At 55.3% G+C, this 20310-nt stretch overlaps 2 protein-coding genes and 1 pseudogene across 6 annotated transcripts; 2 read left to right on the top strand and 1 right to left on the bottom strand.

The window, feature by feature from the left end:
* Positions 1–152: 152 nt before the first annotated feature.
* Positions 153–12677, bottom strand: MBOAT7 (membrane bound O-acyltransferase domain containing 7). Of its 5 annotated transcripts, none has more exons than XM_038527825.1 (8): positions 12434–12677; positions 11465–11543; positions 11233–11362; positions 10615–10741; positions 8566–8725; positions 6154–6514; positions 4128–4304; positions 153–1159 (listed from the first exon to the last, which is right to left on the bottom strand). In XM_038527825.1, the coding sequence occupies exons 2-8, from the start codon at positions 11538–11540 to the stop codon at positions 772–774; spliced, it is 1419 nt and encodes a 472-aa protein (XP_038383753.1). In that variant the 5' UTR covers positions 11541–11543; positions 12434–12677; the 3' UTR covers positions 153–771. The 5 variants fall into 5 exon arrangements, with proteins under 5 accessions (XP_038383753.1, XP_038383750.1, XP_038383751.1 ...); XM_038527822.1 differs by having other exon boundaries at positions 12240–12446; XM_038527823.1 differs by lacking the exon at positions 12434–12677 and adding an exon at positions 12109–12180.
* A 275-nt stretch (positions 12678–12952) lies between these two features.
* On the top strand, positions 12953–18928 carry TSEN34 (tRNA splicing endonuclease subunit 34). Its single transcript, XM_038527849.1, has 5 exons — positions 12953–13132; positions 13804–14050; positions 14281–14524; positions 14674–14931; positions 18431–18928. Exons 2-5 carry the CDS (start codon positions 13808–13810, stop codon positions 18616–18618), a joined length of 933 nt encoding a protein of 310 aa, XP_038383777.1. The 5' UTR covers positions 12953–13132; positions 13804–13807; the 3' UTR covers positions 18619–18928.
* LOC119869930 lies at positions 18090–18233 on the top strand (annotated as a pseudogene).
* Positions 18929–20310: the final 1382 nt, after the last annotated feature.

Here is a 20310-nt window from a genome sequence, read left to right as displayed (position 1 = left end):
ACAGGGCGGCTGCTCGAAAGGTCTTCTGGGAACCGAAACCCCCAGATGCCAGTGTGACACCAGGGAGCCTGGCTCGAGCCCATCCTGCAGCGCCCATCCTGCAGCGGCTGTGTGAGCCCCACACCTGGTGGTCACTCATAGACACACATACAGACCTCTTGGAACATTTTATTGGGGGAGGTTCACATAGTCTGACCCTACCTTAGGCCAGAAAATGACAAGAGGGTGACATAAGCACTGGGACCCTGAGGTGGCTCAGATGGAAGCTGCAGCTCCTAGCTGCCTCAGTTTACCCGTTGTGAAATGTTCCCTTCCCGGCCTGAAACACTGCTTGATGAAAGGGGGAAAGCCCACGAGAGAGGTTCCCACTCCCAGGGCCTGCCCTGAGGCTCCCGGCCCCACACCATGGAGCCAGAAACAGGGAATTTGCCCGAGAATCCCCGTGGCCCTGTTGGGGGGCTGGGGAGTGGGTAGCTCGCTCTGAAGACCTGGCAGCTGGGGCAGGGACCAAGGGAGATTCTTCTAGACAACACCTGAACTTTCCAGAAGGGAAGTCTGAGCTTCCTGAGCCCTCGGGTCAGGGCAGGGGAGCAGGGAGAGCAGCCCTGCCTTGCTGGGGGAGGGTGGGGTGCAGAGCTGAGGGAATCCTCTCCAGGCCCCAGCCCAATCAGGGGCTCTTTCTGGGAAAGGAGACAGCAGCCTGGTTCATGGAATTCCCAGGCAGAAGCTTAGTGGCTGCAGTGGCGGGCAAAGGAGTGTCACGGCGGTGGCCTACTCCTCCCGGAGTTTTTCTGGGGCGAGGCTGGCGGCCTGGGGTGACGTCTTCCTGCGGCCGGGGCTGCCCCCACCCAGGGCCAGCCCCAGCAGCAGGGCGGCCACAGCCACGATGTGGACACAGAAGTAGACAGAGGCCCAGTACCGGAGGGTGTCTCCCAGGGACAGCAGCACAAAGCCCATGCACATGTAATCGTAGGCGCGCATCTTCAGGAACCAGTGCACCCAGTCCCAGGCCTTCTGGCCCCCGGGGCTGAGCCGCCCCCGCAGGGCTGACTCCAGGCAGCCCTCAGCCGACAGGCACAGCGGGATGGTCAGGAAGCTTAGGTAGTAGCCAGGGTGCAGGCCGTGCCAGTAGGCGCTCAGCAACATGGTCCAGGCGCTCCTTGGGGGAGAGGCCGAGATTCAGGACCCGGGAGCCAGGCCCCCTAGCCCCTCCTCCCTCAGACCCAGGAGTCCAGGCCCCCCAGCCCCCTCTTCTCTCAGACCCAGGAGTCCAGGCCCCAGCCCCTTCCTCCTCAGACCCATGAGTCCAGGCCCCACCCCTCCTCCCTCAGACCCAGGAGTTCAGGCCCCTCGGCCCCCTCCTCCCTCAGACCCAGGAGTCCAGAGTCCCAGCCCGCTCCTCCCTCAGACCCAGGAGTTCAGGCCCCTCAGCCCCCTCCTCCCTCAGACCCAGGAGTTCAGGCCCCTCAGCCCCCTCCTCCCTCAGACCCAGGAGTCACTACTCTTCAGGAATCTGGTTAACTCCCTCTTATCATATCTGTCCTTAAGACCCAAGAACCTGAGCCTCCAGCCACTTCCTTTTGGGATCAGTATAATTCCTGATTCATGAGGACTCAGAAATCTCCAGCCATGGTCTCCTCTTTCTATGACCCAAACGTGTTTTCCATAGAAGACCCACAAACTCAGGCACGCGCATGGAAGACACAGAAGTCACAGCAGGCTCTGCCATGGACCACGGCCTGGGGTGGGGATGGAGCTCTTCCTGGTCTGTGGCATCAACTTTTCCCTCTGGCTTATCAGGGTGCTGATGACACCTGGTGACACAATGATGCTGCCCTCTCATTCTTGGGGGGCACACAGAGTCCATAAAAAGGCTGAATTTTCCTTGCTATCGAAAGGGGAGACCTTTCTCTCTCTCACTCTTCTTGGCTACTTCCCTGGAAAACCTAGTGTTTGAGACTCTTTCCTCTGTCCTTTGGGTGTAGATGAAAACATCGCAATCCATGAATGTTTTTCTGGAGGGAGGTGGTGCCACCTCTGCGAGATCTACAGGGTCCCTGTCTCCCCACCACTGTGGGGGCCCATCCCAGCACCTGGCACCACGCTGCCACCTGCTCGTCATAGGCACACGTTCCAGTCTTCCTATTGAGCAGCACCAGTGGCTGCCCCCGGTCACCAGCCCAACTGAGGAAGAACATGAAGGAATGGGTGGCAAACGGAGCTGCTGAGTCCCTGCCGGAGGGCAAGTTACCATCGTGTCTCTCAAGCACGTGCTGCGCAGTGGGCTGTGACAGGTGGGTCTACAAGAAGGTGAGCTTTCCGTGTTGGTAATCTCCCTAGCGGGTTACAAGCGACGACATGCATCACAGCCTGGCTTAATGCTAGCTCATTAACAAAACGGTTTTCTTTCTTTTCCACCTATAGTGGAGGAAAAATTCTCTGGGTCAGGAGCTTTGCAATGATGGTCCCCAACAGGGGGAAGCAGGGCAGCAGGATGCACACGGATGGCGCCTGGGGACCTAGGACCCCACACAGGTACACGGCAACACTAGGCATGGATCCTCCTCTGCTCGCCCTGTCTGGCAGTGAACACTCTCCAAGGACCAGTCCACGCTCCCCTCAACCCTTCCCCGTTTCTGTTCTCCCTGGAACCCACTCCAACTGCTTTTGCTTCCACCCACCAAACTGCCCCTGTCAAGGCTGCATCAAGGCTGCCGGGGACTTTCTCCTCCCCTCCAACCCCGTGCTGAAGCTCCTGACACAAGTCACCAGACACAAGTAACCCCTCCCTCCTTGAAACACTCGGTTCACTTGGCTCCCATCTGGGAAGGAACACTTTCCTGACTGGCCTCCATCTCATGGGGTGGGTCTTTGCCGGCTCCTCCTCGTCCCTAGTCCACACCAGGGTTTCTCAATTTCAGCACTACGACATTTGGAGCCAGGTCATTCTGTGTTATGGTGGGGGCCATTCTGTGCTTCCCAGGATGTTGAGGAGCATCTCTGCCTCTAAGCACTGGATGCCAGTAGCACCTCCCGGTTATGACAACGTTTCTAGCTGTTGATGAATGCCCGCTCCCCGCCCCGCCAAGGAGTGTGGCACAAACTCTCCCTCCCCCACCCATTGAGAATGTCTAATGTCTGGAGCCCCCTGGACTTTGACCTGGTGCTCGGCTCCAGAGCCTTCCATATTGCCTCTACCTGATGATACCGGAGTGTCTGCTTCTCACACCGACCTCCTTATGTGCCAGTCACGTAACTAACAGCGTATCCGGTAACCTCAGCTGAACGCAACTGTCACCCTGGGTTAAGTGACACTAGAGCCATTTTGCTCCCTCATCTGACCCAGTCCTGAAACTGCCTCCTGCCCAGTCTCCCCATCTCGGGAAGGGCCCTTCTGTGCCCTTCGTTCCCCCAGCCACCACCTGGTGTGCTGTGTCATCTCTGCACTTTCTTATTCCCACATCCAGTTGGTGCCAGACCCCGACCCCAGCACCCAGTAAGTCTGGCTTCATTACAAGACTCTGTCAGCTGCGTCCTGACCTCATCTGCTGGTTCTGGGAAAGCTGAGTAACACTAGGCAGGTTACCTAACCCTCTGAGCCTCAGTTCTACATCATAAGGTTGTAAACATAGCAGTATCTGGCACAAAGTTTTCACTCAAGAAATATAAGATGAATGATGGAAAAAATCTAATGTATGGTCACACCCACCTGGCGGGCCCCACAGTGACTACATTTCACACTTTATCTCCCTTCATCCTCACATCAAACTATGAAGCAGGTAACATCATGACCCCCATTCAGGAGTTGAGGACACAGGTCAGCTCATTCATTAAGGTTTCTCTGTAGTTGGTAGGGCCAAGATTCCAGAAAGTCTGACCAGAGTCCATAGGATTCAGTACATTGCTTCTGTCGAATGAGGTTGACAGGACGGAAGTAGAAACTGAGGCCCAGAGAGGGGGAATGATTTACCTCCCAGAGGAATGCGAATCAATGGCAGGGCAACAGCCTCCAGAAACTACAACTCCCGTGACTCTATTGGGAGGAGGCCCGACCGCGGAGCCGGCAGGCAGCCCCAAGTGCTGCCGGAAGATGTAGTTCCGAGTTTTCCCAAGGCGGGCGGGCTCACCTGAGAACATAGGAGCGGGCAGGTGCGCTCTTGTAGATATACTGTGCCAGCCACCACTGCACTGTCATGTTCCAGTACCGCATGCCATCCCGCACCCGCACGCAGAAGTCAGTGCCATAGCAGTCGATGTTGCGGATGGTCTCATAGTCGTACTCCAGGGAAGCCGCCTTCTCCGGACTGGGGGTGGGGGGTGGGGGGTGGAGGATGAGGGTGGGGGACAGACATGCAGCTCAGCCAGGCCCCCTCCCGACGCTGGCTACTGTCCTAGCCCCAGACACTCAGGAGGGGATCACGGCCAGGCAATAGCTCTGGCTGTCACATTTGCTAGGGCAACAGGGTTGGGGCGGGGGGGCTTTTCCGGGACTAAGACTAGTGGAGGTGAGGGGCACAGTTCACTGACAATGGGGTCCTCCTCTTGGTAACAGGGCTGCAACAGCAAGGAAGAGCCTGGAAGAGCTACAGTTGCTAAGCTATGAGTCCTTAGCAACCTGATCCTTCACTGGTCTCTGATGCTAGGGAAAGGCCATTCCTTAGCAACCAAGCTCACTATATTCCGAGAAGCTTCCAAGTATGGTCCCTTCTAAGTGGGGAAGATACTGTGGTTGCTAGGGAAGTAGCATTCCTAACAATGAGGTGGTCTGTGGTTGCTAGGGAGATGTTCTGACCCATGTGACACCAGGACAGTCTCTGTTGCTAGAAAAAGGGCATTCCTTAGCAAAAAGGCCTGGGATGTTTAGAAATGCTTCCAGAAAGGGCCTTTCCTGGTTATTGGTCCTATGATGACTTAAGAAGTGTCATCTCCAGCAACACGGTGGTTCCTGGATCCCTGGTGTCAACATCCCCAACAGTGGTGAACATTCTGCACCCATCTGAGCCGTTGGTAGTTTCTGATAATGGGATGGGAGCCATCTATTAAAAGTGGGGCTCAGTAGATTTAGAAAAGCCTTCAGTTTCTGCTTGACATTTTCTGGGAGACACTCTCTCTAGTAACTGGAGGTCCACTCGTGGTTACCAGGGCAGTGGCTGAAATTCGTTTGGGGGTGCTACTTCCCCCTTAATGGAATGGCTGTCTGTGACTACTAGGGGATGCCCCAATCCGGGCAAGGAGGAATTCATAATTTACATAGACAGGCTGCTTTGCCCAGCCTCAGCCCCAGGTAGAAGGCCACCCATGTTTGCTAGGAACAGTGGGGCAGTCCATTCCCAGTTGCTAGGAGCATCATTTCCCTAGCAACACAGGGGCAACACTTCCTTAGCAACAAGATGCCCCTAGTTACTGGCAGTGTGACCTACCCAACAACTAAAGAAAGGGGTGAGGTGAGGGCTGCAGCATTGCCAACAAGGTCACTCCATAGTTACCAGGGTATGTCCTTGGCAACGGTAGGAAAGTGACCTGCGGTGGCTAGGAGTGCCATCCCCTCTGTGCAGAGGGCAGCATGGTCAGGGATGCCATTTGCTTAGAAGGTGCAGGCTGCTAGTACAGCCCATGGTTGGGTGTGTGTGTGCTGGCTTCTAGCCACAGAGAGAGGTTTAAAGGGGATGCTATTTACACAGCAATGAAAAGCAAGTCTTGTGGCTGGAAGGGGCAGGCCACGGTTACTAGGGAAGTGCTTCTCTGGCATAGAGGGGCAGTCTAGTTGCCAGGGTACCATTTCCCTAGCAACAAAGGGTGGGGCCCCATCACAGCCCAAAGATGGTATCTGGAGTAACCAGGAACAACCGAGTTACCAGGGTAACACTTCCATGGCAACAGAAGGGCAGTGCATGGTTGCTAAAAGACCATCTTCCCTCTCCTAACAACAGAGAGCAGTTCGCCATCCCAAGAGGTGACAAGCAGTAGCACAAGGGGCAGTGGAAGGTATGGGGAGTATTGCTCCCTAGGACAGGGGTAGGTGGGCGACACTCTTCTGACAACAGGTGATGAACCTGCTCCCTTGCTCCCCACTCTCCTCCCTGCTAGGGGCATGACCAGCCTGTGGTGATGGGGCCTGCCGGGTCTTGGGAAGCCTCCCTCCCACTGCCTGACCTGCTGGGGGGTGGGCATTGGAGGGTGGGGCCGCCCCCGGCCCGGGCCTTGGCGGCCACAGGGTAGGCCCCGAAGCCGGCAGCAATGCAGCCGCACTCAGCGGCAATCCAGGCCACGTAGAAGCGCATGCGGAAGGCGAAGAAGACGGGAATCATGTAGAAGAGGCGGGCGGGCAGCGGGCGGGCGTAGAAGGCGTCCTCGCGCACGGCCTCCAGCGGGAAGAGGTGTGAGGACAGCAGGAATAGCAGCCCGAAGAGGGGGGCCGGCCAGGCTCGGCGCAGGAGGGGCCGCAGGCTGGGCACGGCTCCCGGGAAGGGCTGCTCCAGCCAATCCAGGTAGGTGCGGTAGCGGAAGAACGGGCCTGTGGCAGGAGGGAGGAGGGAGGGTGGCTGGTCAGACATCCCTGGCTGGGAGGGTGGCCACAGCTAGTGTCTGACGTCCGGGGGGCCTGAGACTGGGGAGCTGCGGGGAGAGGGTTATGAAACCTCCAACAGGAGGAAGGAGGCCAGAGGCCTGAGATTGGGGAGATGGGGGGGGAGGGGCGAGGAGGAGGGAGAGGGGTCTGAAACCCAGAACAAGGGGAGTGACACTCAGAGAAAAAAGGACAAGAAATCAATGAGTGAGCAGACTCTTGATCTTGGGGGTCATGAGTTCCAGCCCCACATTGGGTGCTGGGTATAGAGATTACTTAAAAACACAATCTTAAGTGCAATGTGTATCTACAATGGAATATTACTCAGCCATCAAAAAGACTGAAATCCTAGCTGTGGAGGGAACCAGAGGGCACTATGCTAAGTGAAATAAGTCAGTCAGAGAAAGACAAACACGCGTGCTGTCACTCATGTGTGGAATTTAGGAGACAAAACAAATGAACACGGGAAATGGAAGCGGTGCACCTCGGTGGCTCAGTTGGTGAAGTGTCAGCCTTCAGCTCAGGTCATGATCTCAGGGTCCTGGGATCAAGCCCTGTGTTAGGCTCTCTGCTCAGCTGGAAACTGCTTTTCAATCTCCCTCTCCTGCCCCCCACCCCCCACTTGTGCTCTCTCTCTCTCAAATGAATAAATAAAATCTTAAAAAGGGTTGGGGGAAGCAGACCATAAGAGACTCTTAACAATAGAGAACCACCTGAGGGCTGATAGAGGCAGGTGGGTGGGAGATGGGCAGGATGGGTGCCTGGCATTAAGGGAGCACTTGCTGGGATGAGTACTGAGCGTTGCATGTAAGTGCTGAATCACTGAATTCTACCACTGAAACCAATCTGACACTATGTGTTAACTAACTTGAATTTAAATAAAAGTTTGGAAGGAAAAAAACTAAAAATATAAGTAAAATCTTAAAAGAAAGACAGACACTGGAGAGAGGGAGTTCACAGGACTGAGAGAGAAAGAAAGAGGACAGAGCAGCCAGATGGTGAGGAACAAAGACCTAGAGAAGGAGGGCTATGGAGACAAGTCCCCGAGAAAGATGGGGATGCATAAGCCAGACCCCGTGGGATGGGAGTGAGCTCTGCATGAGGGAGAAGGTAGAGTGGTGCATCTGGAGAGGAAGAGAGGTGGGAGAAGAAGCCAGAGGGTCGCAGAGGCCAGGTCGCTGGCCTTGCAGGCACCAAGGATGGGGGCGGGGGGGGGGGTGTCCTGTGCTGAGAGCTAGGAAACCAGCGTAGGCTAGGAAGTGCTGGGAAGTGCTGGAATAGCATTTCCCTTCATCCCTCGAGCAGGGCTGAGACTGCCAGGGGTCACTGATGGAAAGGAAGACAGGAAAGAGCTGTCAAGCCGGAGATACACTCATGACCTGGCCTGGGGAGGGGGCCGTGGGGATGAACAGAAGCGGCCACGTCACATGTCACAAAAAAAGACCAGATTGAGTGGGATTCCATTCATAATGATCCAAAGGGGCAAGTCTGCGGTGGTTTCCAGGAGCTGGGGCCTGGGAAGGTGATACAACTGTCCTACAGTGATGTGGTGGTGAAGGTTGCATGGCTCCGCAACTAGACTTAAAGCTAGTGAATGGGATGCAGTTTGAAGTGGGCGAACACATGGATCAGAGATCAGGACAGCAGTCATCAAACAGAAAACCGCCTAGGAGGTCAGTGTCAGTGGAAACTACCTCCTGAGGCTAACGTGGGAGTGGAATGTATTTATTCCCTGCATGGCAGAAACCTCAGGCTTCCATAGGTCATTCTCCCTCATCTCCTATTTGTTCCCAAGAAGCCACAGGAAATCATTTAGGCGGAGAACAGTCTGTCTCTACTCTGGAGGAGCAGCGGGAAAGCTTGACATAAACCCAGGCCTAGATGCTCATCCTTTAGAGGAGCAGACACTGGGATGGAGGCAGGAACACAGGGCAGGCACCAAAGTCAGGGTGCAGAATGGAGCCGAGAGGGTGACGGGATGGGGGCACAGGCACACTCACCTGTCATGATTCCTACGTAGCAGTAGCTGTAGCTGAGTGTCTCCATCAGGGAGGGGACGTCAGGCAGGAGCCCCAGGCTGGGCCCCTTGCTGAAACCTGAGGCCATTTCCTTCCTCTGGGCCAAGTGCAGGTCCTGTACTTCACTGGCCAGGCTCACCAGCTGGGAGCAGGGGGCACACGTAGGGTACAGACACATCAGACAACAGGACCTCCTCGCCCCCACTCCTCTCAGCAGCCAAGGGGTGCTGCGGCCAGCGTGCCACTAGGAGCCGAGCTTCTATTCCAGGGGCAGCTCTGGGCCTCTGGAATCAGAGGTGGCCCGGTAGCAGCTTCTGCTAGCTGAGGGCTTTGGGCACTCCCTTCTGGGCCCTTCCATCTCTCTGTTCCCCCTTCCAGGTTCTTCTGTCCTCTGTGGCTTGATACCAGCCACGATCTCATGACCTCCACAAACTGTATCCTTAGTCTGGGTTCCTCCCTCCAGCCCCCAAAACCACTCAGGGTGACTCCTGTCATTAGGACTTGGATGCCTGCCAGGTTCCTCAGACTCGACACATCCAGAGTGGAGCGTTGTGCTACTCACTCCACAGAGCGGGTCCCCTCCCAGTCCCCTCAGCAAAGGCCACCAGCAGCCTGAACTGCTCAGACCAGGAACCTGCCTTACTTCCCAGATCTGATCCCGCAGGTCTCGGAGTCTGTCCCCTACACTCCGCTGAGGCTGAATGGGTTCACCCTGGTTCCCTGCCCCCCCCCGCCCCCACCCCCCCTTCTCTGCAGACCTCAGGCTGAGCCTACAGCAGCAGGCCTCAGCTGGGCTTCCAGCTTCCTCTCAGGTTTGGCCCATAGAAAGCCCAGGGTGGAGAGGGGGCAGGCAGGATTGAGCACTGGGCTCTTCTTCCCTTGTAAGATCCCCAGGGCCTGGCTGTGCCCCTTCACTGATGGACGGACCGTGTCAAGATGGAGGGAGGGCTCTGCACAATGTCTTCCCTTCAGGTTGCACTACCTGGCCCTCTTCTCGGCCCTGGGCTCCCCAGCTGCTGGTCCAGGATTCCTCACTGTCCCCTCTGGCTCTTCTACATCCTGCCCCCACTGCTGTAAAGAAGAACTCCTCAAAGTGTCCCAAATGCAGCATTTCCTGCTGGAGCTCTGACTGTATCAAGCTGCCACTGCCAGTCAGCAGGACTTTGATCAAGGAGACCATCCTCATCCCTTCTTGCCCTTTCTGTGACAATTCTGTCAGTATCCAGAGCATATTTCCAAACACATAAACCTGGTCCCATTACCTCTTCTGGCAACAAACCAAAAGACCACTCCCAGTGGCTCCTGGGCCCCATAAGAAGCCCAAAGCCCACACCTTGGGCCCATTCCCCTTCCTTCTCCCGATGTACACTCGCTATGGCTGGCACACCGTTGATGCAACCCAGCCTGCTCCCTTCCACACCCTGGTCCTACATCCTGAAAGGCTCTCCCTCCAACTCTTTGCTGACCAACTCCTGCCTGTCCTTGCCTTGCCACCCGAGAACCTGGGACGCTGAGGACACTGGGTTCACAACCTTGTGTGACTTTCCTGTGCCCTGATATGTTGCTGGAGCCTTGCACATGGGAAATCCTGACTTTTCAGTCTGGGGTGGGGCCTGGGAATCTGCTTTCACTCATTCTCCCAGGTGATAAAGAGCCAGACATCGGTGTCCTGGTTCTGTGCCCTTAGAGAAGTGCTTTCTCTCCAAAGCTGTTTCTCCTACCTTGCTAAATGGTTTGCTACCAACACATGCTCCTGGAGAACACGTTGGTAAAGCACTTAGCTCACCTCTGGCAAATGGCAAACACCTACGGTTACATTACATAGATGGGGGTGTGGGTGTACTTCTCTACCCCAGGGAATAGCTGAGAGGTGAAGATCTGCCCCAGAGCATGAAGGAGGTACCTTCCCACGTCCTGGGGTGCGGGGGAGGTAAGACCCCACTTCCCCTGCTCCCCACGGGAGTAGGTCGGGAAGGAGGAGGTGAAAATGGGAGTTCAAGGGTACAAAGAGGGGCTGGAGGGGCATCTGACCTTGAGTGTGAGCAGCAGCTGAACCGCATTGGTGAAGGGTGTGGGGGTGGGGAGGCCCAGCAGGCCGAGCGCACGGAAGAACAGCAGGTACGAGAAGGTCCAGGCCAGGGCGAGGGCGTGGCAGGAGCTGGGACAGAGGAAGGCCGCAGGCTGTGTTTGGTGCAGGGCCCTTGCCTCTGCCTCCCCCAGAGTCTAGCTCCAGAACCTCCCCCACCACCACTCCAAAAATGGGGGGTGGTAGAAGAAGGGGCGCAGCCCCACAGAAATGTGCCATGCCAGAGAAGAGCATGAGAAGGGGTCAGGAGAAGCTTTAGGGTGAAAACCCACAGGGCCTCCATCTTTTCTGCAGGAGGCGAGAAAAAAGGAGGGAGAAAGAGACATAATACAAACACGAATGGTGGCAGGGCCAGCACACAAACGCCCCTTCCTCCTGAATACAGGATCTGGATGTTAAGGATCAGGTCAATCGCACAGGGATGAGACCCAGAAGAAAAGGCACGAGAGGAAGAGAAACAGACCAAACGACACAGTGAGTTCAGAGATAAGCAAGAGATGTCCAGAGACAGAGGCAGAAAGGGACAGACCTCCTCCCCACTCCTCCTCCCACCAAATCCTCACCAGGGCTGGGCCTGGATGAGGGCCCAGGTCCCAAGGATGGTGATCAGAGAATGCAAAGTGTGGGGGCCGCAGGTGAACAAGGTGAGCCCCAGGCCCACGGCTGCTGCCCCCCATCTCTTCAGCCCAGGTCCTGCAAAGAGAAGGGAGAGCATAAGCCTGGAACCTTCCAGGGAGCTCCTGCCGGGTTCCCCCCCCCTCCCCCAGTTTCCACTAGGGAGGGAACCTAACTCACCAGCTTTCTTAAAGAGGAAGCCGATGGGGATGGAGATGAGAAGCACCACTAGATAAGTCCATTCTTCAGGCGACATGGTCTGGGGGAGGGGCAGAGGTTCCTAGTGAGGCCCCTCCCCCCTGGAGGGTTCAGGAACCCACTCCCCCGTAGTTCCCAGTTGTGAGGGTCCTGGAGTCCTACCCTCAGCTCCTCTCCTCTGAGAACACGGAAATCTGTACCTCTAGAACCTTCCTCCTTCGAGGTTAAAGAAATCTACCCCCCAGCTCCGCTTTTCTGAGAACCCGGGCCACCAGTCCTCTTCCCCTGTGAGAACCAGGAACCCAGACCTCTCAGGCCCTCTCTCTGCGATCCCAGAAATCAAAGCAACTCCCCCCGCCCCCACTGAGGTCCCAGGGATTGAGATATCGCTCTGAGAACCCAGCAACAACCCTTGTCCCAGGCCCTTCCCTTGGAGAGCGCAGGATTCCAGATCTCCCGGCCTCCTCCTCCTCCTTCGAGGACCCAGCGACTCAACCCTCCCTCTCCGATAACCCAGGTTTCAGCCTCCAGCCTCCACCTCCTCCGGAGCTGCAGACCCTTCTCCCACCTGAAGCCCGGAGGACGGTCCACCCCAGCGCCCCAGTTCCCCCCGGCGCAAGTCAGACCTCCCGGCAGAGCCACAGGCGGTTACGCCACCCCGCGCTCCGCCGCGCTCTCGGCGCCACACCCGCCCGGGCCGGCCCGCCGGTCCGCAAGCGCCCCCGCCTCGCCCCCGAGGCGCCCCGCTCCGGCCCACCTGGGCCCGGCTCCGCGCTGCCCGCCGGGCAGAAGGCGGCGGAGCAGTCCCGGCCCACCGGCGCCCCGGATCCGGCCACGCCTCCCTCGCCCGGCGCGCGCGGTCCCGGGCCAGTGCGCGGCTCCGTCAGGCTGCGGGCCAGGCAGGGAAGCGTCCTGCTCCGCGCGCCCGCGAGCACCCCTCGGCCGCTGCACCTGGACCTCACGGCAGCCGAGCCCAGAGCACGTAAAGAGGCGAGGCCTCGGAGGAAGGAGGCGGGGCCTCCGCTTCGGGTTCCCTCGGGCAGAATCGGCGGCAGCTTGGAGGCGGGGCCACAGGCTTCGGTGTACTTCGGAAGTCTCTGTTCGGATGTAGGCGGGGCCAAGAGCTGCGGGCGGACGTAGGCGGGGTCATAGCGTCGGTTTTTTCCGGAGATGGTTGGGTACCAGTGGCTCAGATTAGGAGATAGGCGGAGTCTGTTTTTTCCTGAGGAGGCGGGGCCACAGACAGGGCTCGGAGGGGGCGGGGCCAACAGGAGCCCAGCCCGAGGGGCGGCCCCCGTTGACCCGTCAGCCGCGGGGGCGGGGCCAGGGTAATTAGCCTCCCACACGCGAGAGGCAGAACCGTAGAGGCGGAGGGAGGTTCGCTTCGCGGGGGCGGGGCCAGGTTGTTCCCCTTCGCGGGAAGGCGGGGCTACGGTGCCGCTGGGGCGGATCCCAGACTTCCCGCTCGGCTGAGGTGGCGGCGTGACGAGATTGACGCAGGGGGTCGGGATGGGGAGGGGTGGAGGAAGCTGCGCGTGGCGCGCTACGTAGGGGGCGGCTCCGCCGGGGCTGCGAGCGGGTGTTTACGAGGCGACTAACTCGTTCTATCGGAGGACGGTACCGCATTCTGAGGGGAACGCTCACGAGGAGGTGAGCCCGCCCGGGCAGCGAACGGACGGCGGGTGCCCCGGGGGAGGGACCTCCGGCTGCGGGTTCGCTCACTAGGGCGGGGACTCTCCCGCCGGGAGCGCCTGCGGCCGGAGCGGGCGGGGCCCGGCTGCTGGTCGACGGGAGCCGAGGGAGCCCGAACGCCGGCCTTCGGGAGGGGGCGGGGCTGCGAGTTCGGCCGACCCGGGAGGGGCGGGGCTTGTGCTGTGGGGTCCCACCCCGCGAGAGGAGGGCCTGAGGCCGCGCCTCGTCGGTTCGGAAAGGGGAGGGGCCGAGTTCCGAGGCGCTGGAAGGGGGCGTGGCCCCGCGCTAGGGGAGCAGAGGACCGGGACGCGGACTGCAGGGTCCGGAGGGCCGAGCTGGGCCCCAACGTCTCGGCGAGAGGCGGGGCCTCGTCTCGGCGGCACCGGGGCCTGGTGGCATCGCCCGAGGGCGGGGTCCGGGGCCCAGGGGGCGGGCCCGGCGGCAGGGGGCGGGGCCTGGTGTGGAAAATTGGCAGGTGGCGAACGCGGCCCCGGCGAGGCTCCACCCCCCAGGCTCAGGGGCGGGGCGTCGCTGAGGCACCCCACCCCCCACCCCACCCCCACCCCCACCCCCACCTCCGCGGTGGGAGCACTCTGTCGGTGACCGCTGTGCCTCCCTGGCCCCCGCAGGAGGATGCTGGTGGTGGAGGTGGCGAACGGCCGCTCCCTGGTATGGGGGGCCGAGGCGGTGCAGGCACTGCGGGAGCGTCTGGGAGTAGGGGGCCGCACGGTGGGCGCCCTGCCCCGCGGGCCCCGCCAGAACTCGCGCCTGGGCCTCCCGCTGCTGCTGATGCCCGAAGAGGCGCGGCTTCTGGCCGAAATCGGCGCGGTGACCCTGGTCAGCGCCCCGCGCCCGGATCCGCGCCAACACAGCCTGGTAAGGGGCGGACGGGGTGGGGGCGGTGCAAACGCTCAGCACGTGGAGGCAGGACAGCCAGACTGCGGGTCTCTGCGGGAGGGGTCTGGGCGCCTTGGATTCTGGAGACTGGGATCCCCAGGTTCAGGCTTTGGGTTAGGGAGGAGTCAGGGAGCCAGGGAGCCAAGGTTCCTGGCTTCCTAAGGCAGGGCAGACTTGGATCCTGGGATTCCCGCCGCTTTACTTCTCAGGCTCTGGCATCCTTCAAACGCCAGCAAGAGCAGGGCTTCCAGGAGCAAAGCGCCCTGGCAGCGGAGGCCCGTGAGACTCGTCGTCAGGAACTCCTAGAGAAGATTGCAGAGGGCCAGGCTGCGAAGAAACAGAAGCTGGAGCAGGAATCGGTGGCCAGCGAGAGCCAGGAGGCCAGTGCGAACCCGGCTGCCGCAGAGAGTGAGGCCGGTGCGAGCCAGGCTCCTGGAGAGCCGGAGGAAGCAGGTGAGGGTGGGAGTGGAGTCCACGGACCAGGAGCAGGGGAGAGGGAGATCTTTTGGGAATCCTGGCTGGGAATCTAGGGCCTGGGGCTCATTGGGGGATGGGAAGACCTGTCCTTGGATGCATCAGACTCTTGCATTCACCTCCCGCAGGTTCCTCCTCTCCTCAGCCAGGGCCGTCAAATGGAGTGGCCCCTTTGCCCAGGTCGGCTCTGCTGGTCCAGCTGGCCACTGCTAGGCCTCGACCTATCAAGGCTAGGCCCCTGGATTGGCGTGTCCAGTCCAAAGACTGGCCGCATGCTGGCCGTCCTGCCCATGAGCTTCGCTATAGCATCTACAGAGACCTGTGGGAACGAGGCTTCTTCCTCAGTGCAGCTGGCAAGTTCGGGGGTGACTTCCTGGTCTATCCTGGTGAGTTTTGTTGGGACCTCTCCTTGTGAAAGAGACCTCCTTTTTCCTCAAAGCCCTCCCCTTTTTTCGCAAGCCTGCCACCTTTTTGTCTTTTCTCAGCCTCTGAAACCCATGGAAGGACAAGAACACTTGGGAACCATTTGAAGGGCAGTATAGTAAATCTAAGCACTTTCTTTGATCCAGAAGTTTCACTCAGAGACTCTTAGATATGTGCATAAAACGTACAAGGAATCATCACTGCAGGATTCCTTACGGTAGTGAAATATTAGAAAGCAACCAGAATGATTATTAATAGGTTAGTGGTTACACACTGGTGTTAGTTGTCAGAGTAATGTAGGTCCATGTACATTTATGAAAAAATGACCAAAGGGGGGGAAAAAGAACCACTTGTCGGAAACAGGTACAGTAAAAAGCACATTATGTTTTCTGTTGTGATGCAGTTATGTACGTGTTATTTGAGTAGCCTTAAAAATTATGCTCTAGGGGCATCTGGCTGGCTCTTCCGGTAGAGCATGCGACTTTTGACCTCAGGTTGTAGGTTCCAGCCCCATATTGGGTGAAGAGATTACTTAAAATCTTAAAAAAAATCCGTATGGCTCTAGTGAAAGAATATGAGAACTTATGGTGAAGTATGGAGTGGAAAGTAACTAGCAAGCAGAAGAAGGCCTGAAAGAACGTACTCCAGCCCAAGTACAGTGGTTACCTCTGAGAAGGAATGTGCATTGGGTGTAGGTAAAGGAGACTTTCAGTGTATTAGTTCATTTTTGAATTTGTAGTAAGAATGCCTTTATTGTGTAACTAAAAGGTTAAAAAAGTAAGTCTGCAGGCAAATCACCTTTTTTTGTTCCCCCTGAGAACGCAGAAGGATATAAACACCTGATACATAGTCAAATCTTAGCTGTTGGTTGGAGACCGACTGTGTCTTCTGCACACGAGCTGAGAACCTTCATCTCTTCTCAGACCAAACACTCAACTGAGGGACTGACTTAGGACAGACAGTGTACCTGCCCTGTGCTCTACAGAACCACTGTCCTTACTTTGCTGCTGGTTTTTTGTGACTTCTGTACATAAAAGGTGATTTTGGTTTTGAAAATGAGTATTCAGCTTACTGAACGTATGAAGGCTAATATCTAGTTTCTAAGCTTTCAGTTCAGGTTGCAAATCTTTCTTTCCAATCTAGCAGGTTTTTGTTTTGTTTTGTTTTGTTTTGTTTTAATTCATGAGAGACACAGAGACACAGGCAGAGGGAGAAGCAGGCTCCACACATGGAGCCCGATGTGGGACTCAATCCCAGGACCCCAGGATCACTCCCTGGGCCAAAGGCGCTAAACCACTGAGCCACCCAGGGATCCCCATCAATCTAGCAGATTTTGAGGGACTGTTTGTCCCTGTGTGATCCTACTCACAGAAGGCCTTATGTGGTTTTCAGCGTTAGAAGCTGCATTTTAAGTTTTAATGTATTTCTTTTCCTTTTTAAGTTGTGTGGTTTTCTGGTTATAGAACTTGCCAAAAACTCAGATCTAATACATTGCAAATGGGCTGAGTTTTAAGTTTACATGTTCTAATACGGTTAAGAGTCTTACTACAGGTTAAACTACAGGTTAAAATAAGGTTAAATCTGGGTCACCTGGGCAGCCTGGGTGGCTCAGCAGTTTAGCACCACCTTCAGCCCAGGGCGTGATCCCGGAGTTCTGGGATCGAGTCCCATGTCAAGCTCCCTGCATGGAGCCTGCTTCTCTCCCTCTGCCTGTATCTGTGTCTCTGTCTCTCTCTCTCTCTCATGAATAAATAAAATCTTAAAAAAATAAATTTGGAGCACCTGGGTGGCTCAGTTGGTAAAGCACCTGCCTTCAACTTGCATCATGATCTCAGGGTCCCGGGATTGAGTCCTGCAGCAGGCTCCCTGCTCAGTGGGGAGTCTGCTTCTCCCTCTCCCTCTACCCCCTGCTCATGCACGTGTGTGCGCTCTCTCTCTCTCTCTCTCATAAATAAAAAAAAAATTTTAAAAAGTAATAAAATAACAATGAAATAAGGTTAAATACACCAACAACTTAATCACACATTTGAAACTGGCCCACAAGGCTGACCTGTTAGGGTTTTTTTTTTTTTTAAGATTTTATTTATTTATTTATGAGAGACAGAAAGAGAGGCAGAGACATAGGCAGAGGGAGAAGCAGGCTCCTCGCAAGGAGCCCGATGTGGACTCGACCCAGACTCCGGGATCATGCCCTGAGTCAAAGGCAGATGCTCAACCACTCAGCCATCCAGGCATCCCTGACCTGTTCTATTACATCAATATTTCTAAAACAATACATACTTGATATATATGAGATATATATAAAATCCTTATTCCCTGAAGATGAAAATCTTCAAGGTCTGAATCCCTTAAATATTTCTAACAGTAAATCTTCCCAATCTTAAAAGACACTAAGTCTTTTAGAACAGTTTTGGGGTACCTTCTCAAGTGTTTTGATGCTTCCTTCTGAGCCGGCAGAGGTGTCACACCAGACAGTGATGCCTGGCTCCTGGCTGTGTTCTGGCTGGAAATCCAGCTAACAGTCCTCTCATGTGGGATATCTCACCGCTTTGCTCTTGTAGGTTTACATTACCTACCCCTTTATCTTCTGTATGGTACCCCACTCTGGTTCCTACTCTATTTGATCAGATTTACCTAATTCAGGGGCAGACCACAGCCCCAGGTCAAATGAAGTCCAACAGATTTTAAAGGTAAAGTTACCAGAATGCAGCCCTGTCCATTTGTTGACTTACGGTCTGTGGCTCCTGTTGTGCTACAGTGCAGAGGTGAGTACCTATAACATGGCCCACAAAATGGAGGATATTTAGTGTCTGGCCCTTTTCTGAAAAATTGTGTTAGCTCCTTTATCGCATCTATTTATCACTCCATCCTTTTGTAAATTCTTTTCTTCTTTTACTCTGTTAGAGTAAAGTAAAATTCTTGGATATTCACATGACATGGCTTTGACTGACTTTGTGGTCCTTGTTCTTACATCACGACAGTGATATATTCAATTAATTGTTTTGTTTTTTGAATACAATTATGCCATACATCTGTGGCAGTTTGCCCCACTTGCCCCTCCCCACGCGGGGTATTGTTTATTTTTCCATGTTGGTACATTCTTTTCATTTTAACAGCTATAATCGCTTCTCAGCCTTTTGGCTAAGATCAAGTGCATTTAAACAGCTATATTATATTTCGTCTTATGGAGAGACCACAAATTTAACAAGTCTGTGGTTTTGATTGTTTCCATTTCTTAGCAGTTGTAAATGATAACAGAGTGAACATCTTCATAGATATATTTTAGTGTCACTATCCTTATAAGTAAAAAATGCCAAAAAGTGGAACTGCTAGGTACAAGAAGAGCTATTTGGAAATATTCATAGTGATTACTAAAATGATTCCTGTCTCCTACCTTTAGACATTCCAGTGTCTTCTAGCCTTCTACCACTGGGAACTGCTACATGTCTCTCTTTTACCCAGGTGACCCACTTCGTTTCCACGCCCACTACATTGCTCAGTGCTGGGCTCCTGGGGACCCCATTCCACTCCAGGACCTGGTTTCTGCTGGCCGCCTGGGGACCAGCGTCAGAAAGACGCTGCTGCTCTGTTCCCCTCAGCCTGATGGTAAAGTGGTCTACACCTCCCTGCAGTGGGCCAGCCTACAGTGAACTCCAGAGACCCGTGGGGATGTGGCTGCATCTGTGGAAAGAGCCTTTCTAGATGGTCCCAAGCTCATCTCTGCAAATGGGAGGCTGTTAACCCTCCTACCTCTTTCTGCGGTTAGATTTTGACTCCGGATTTATAAACACTACATCCTTCTTATTTCCCTCCCTGTTTCAAAGCACTTATTGGCTGTGATATTTTTGTAGTTACCTATTTCCAAGCTGTGAGCTTCTTGAGGGTGAAGACTGGGTTTGATTCATCTCCAGTTTCTACAGGGCTTAGGGCCAAGAGGTCTCAGTAAACTTGTTGAATAAACGCGGAGTCTGTGTTTTGAATTCTGATGGCAATGGGGGGAGGGGGCAGTGTGGGTTTTTGCATTTGCTTATACAGAGGAGGGAATGCCTGGAGGAGTCCTGCTGCTAGTGGGTAGCCAGTGGGGCTGGGATTTATTTTTTAAGATTTTATTTATTCACGAGGGAGAGAGAGAGAGAGAGAGAGGCAGAGACACAGGCAGAGAAAGAAGCAGGCTCCATGCAGGGAGCCCGACATGGGACTCAATCCCGGGTCTCCAGGGTCACACCCTGGGCTAAAGGCAGGCGCTAAACCTCTGAGCCACCCAGGGATCCCCACATTAAAGGCTCTTAACAAAATCTACACTCTTTCATGATTAAAACAACAACAAAGAACAAACTGGGAATCAAGATTGCTTCCTTTACCTGATAAAGGGTCTCTATGGGGGATCCCTGGGTGGCGCAGCGGTTTGGCGCCTGCCTTTGGCCCAGGGCGTGATTCTGGAGACCCAGGATCAAATCCCACGTCGCGCTCCCGGTGCATGGAGCCTGCTTCTCCCTCTGCCTGTGTCTCTGCCTCTCTCTCTCTCTATGTGACTATCATAAATAAATAAAAATTAAAAAATAAATAAAAATAAAAATAAGCCCCTGAGCCACCAGGGCTGCCCAGGGGCTGGGATTTAAAACTCTTTCTTTCTTTCTTTCTTTCTTTCTTTCTTTCTGGGGTAGGGGAGTGGAGGGGGGGGGGGGGGGGAAGGGGGGAATGGACGGTGGAAGGGGAGACGGGGGAAGGGACGGGAAGGGGAAGGGGGAAGGGAAGGGAAGGGGACGGGGGAGAAGGAAGGGAAGGTGAAGTGGGGCGGTGGCACGGGAAGGGAACGGGGGGACGTTAAAGGGCAAATAAAGGGCCTGACCTGTGAATTTAAAGGACCGGGACTGGAAGTCAGGGGGGGGGTTCTTGGAACTTTTTCCTTTCCTTTTTCCTTTCCTTTTTCCTTTCCTTTTACCTTTCCTTTTTCCTTTCCTTTTTCCTTTCCTTTTTCCTTTCCTTTTTCCTTTCCTTTTTCCTTTCCTTTCCTTTCCTTTCCACCTGGTCTTTCTGAATCCAGGGTCTGCACTCTTCCCACCACACTGAACTTCCTTTAGAGAAGATTTTCACAGAGTGTTTCAGGTGCACACAAAGGCATAAATAAAAGTAACATGAAGAAAAGGCACATGAGTGTTGCAGTTTCAGGACAGAGGTTCAGGTGGGGAGGTAATGTCAGGAGGGACACTTGGGGCTGTGGAATGCTGCTGGTGGTTTTTTTCTTGGCCTGGGTGGTGTTTATTCAGGTGTGTAGCATTATTTTTTATACCATACGTTTATGATTCAGATCATTTTTTTATATGTGTGTTCTGTTCCACCCT

The sequence above is a fragment of the Canis lupus genome, chromosome 1 (assembly GCF_011100685.1).
Source record: "Canis lupus familiaris isolate Mischka breed German Shepherd chromosome 1, alternate assembly UU_Cfam_GSD_1.0, whole genome shotgun sequence".
NCBI classification, from domain to species: domain Eukaryota; kingdom Metazoa; phylum Chordata; class Mammalia; order Carnivora; family Canidae; genus Canis; species Canis lupus.
Note: the sequence above shows the minus strand (reverse complement) of the source record. Positions and strands in the feature narration are given on the sequence as shown.

Excerpts from the sequence above, each read along its gene's own strand:
- MBOAT7 (XM_038527825.1), bottom strand. The coding sequence starts at position 11,540 with ATGTCGCCTGAAGAATGGACTTATCTAGTGGTGCTTCTCATCTCCATC. Across the intron at positions 10,742-11,232 it reads CTCATCCAGGCCCAGCCCTG|CTCCTGCCACGCCCTCGCCC; the intron begins GTGAGGATTTGG and ends CCTCTGTCCCAG. Across the intron at positions 4,305-6,153 it reads CAATGCCCACCCCCCAGCAG|TCCGGAGAAGGCGGCTTCCC; the intron begins GTCAGGCAGTGG and ends CCCCACCCCCAG.
- TSEN34 (XM_038527849.1), top strand. The coding sequence starts at position 13,808 with ATGCTGGTGGTGGAGGTGGCGAACGGCCGCTCCCTGGTATGGGGGGCC. Across the intron at positions 14,051-14,280 it reads ATCCGCGCCAACACAGCCTG|GCTCTGGCATCCTTCAAACG; the intron begins GTAAGGGGCGGA and ends TTTACTTCTCAG. Across the intron at positions 14,932-18,430 it reads TGACTTCCTGGTCTATCCTG|GTGACCCACTTCGTTTCCAC; the intron begins GTGAGTTTTGTT and ends TCTTTTACCCAG.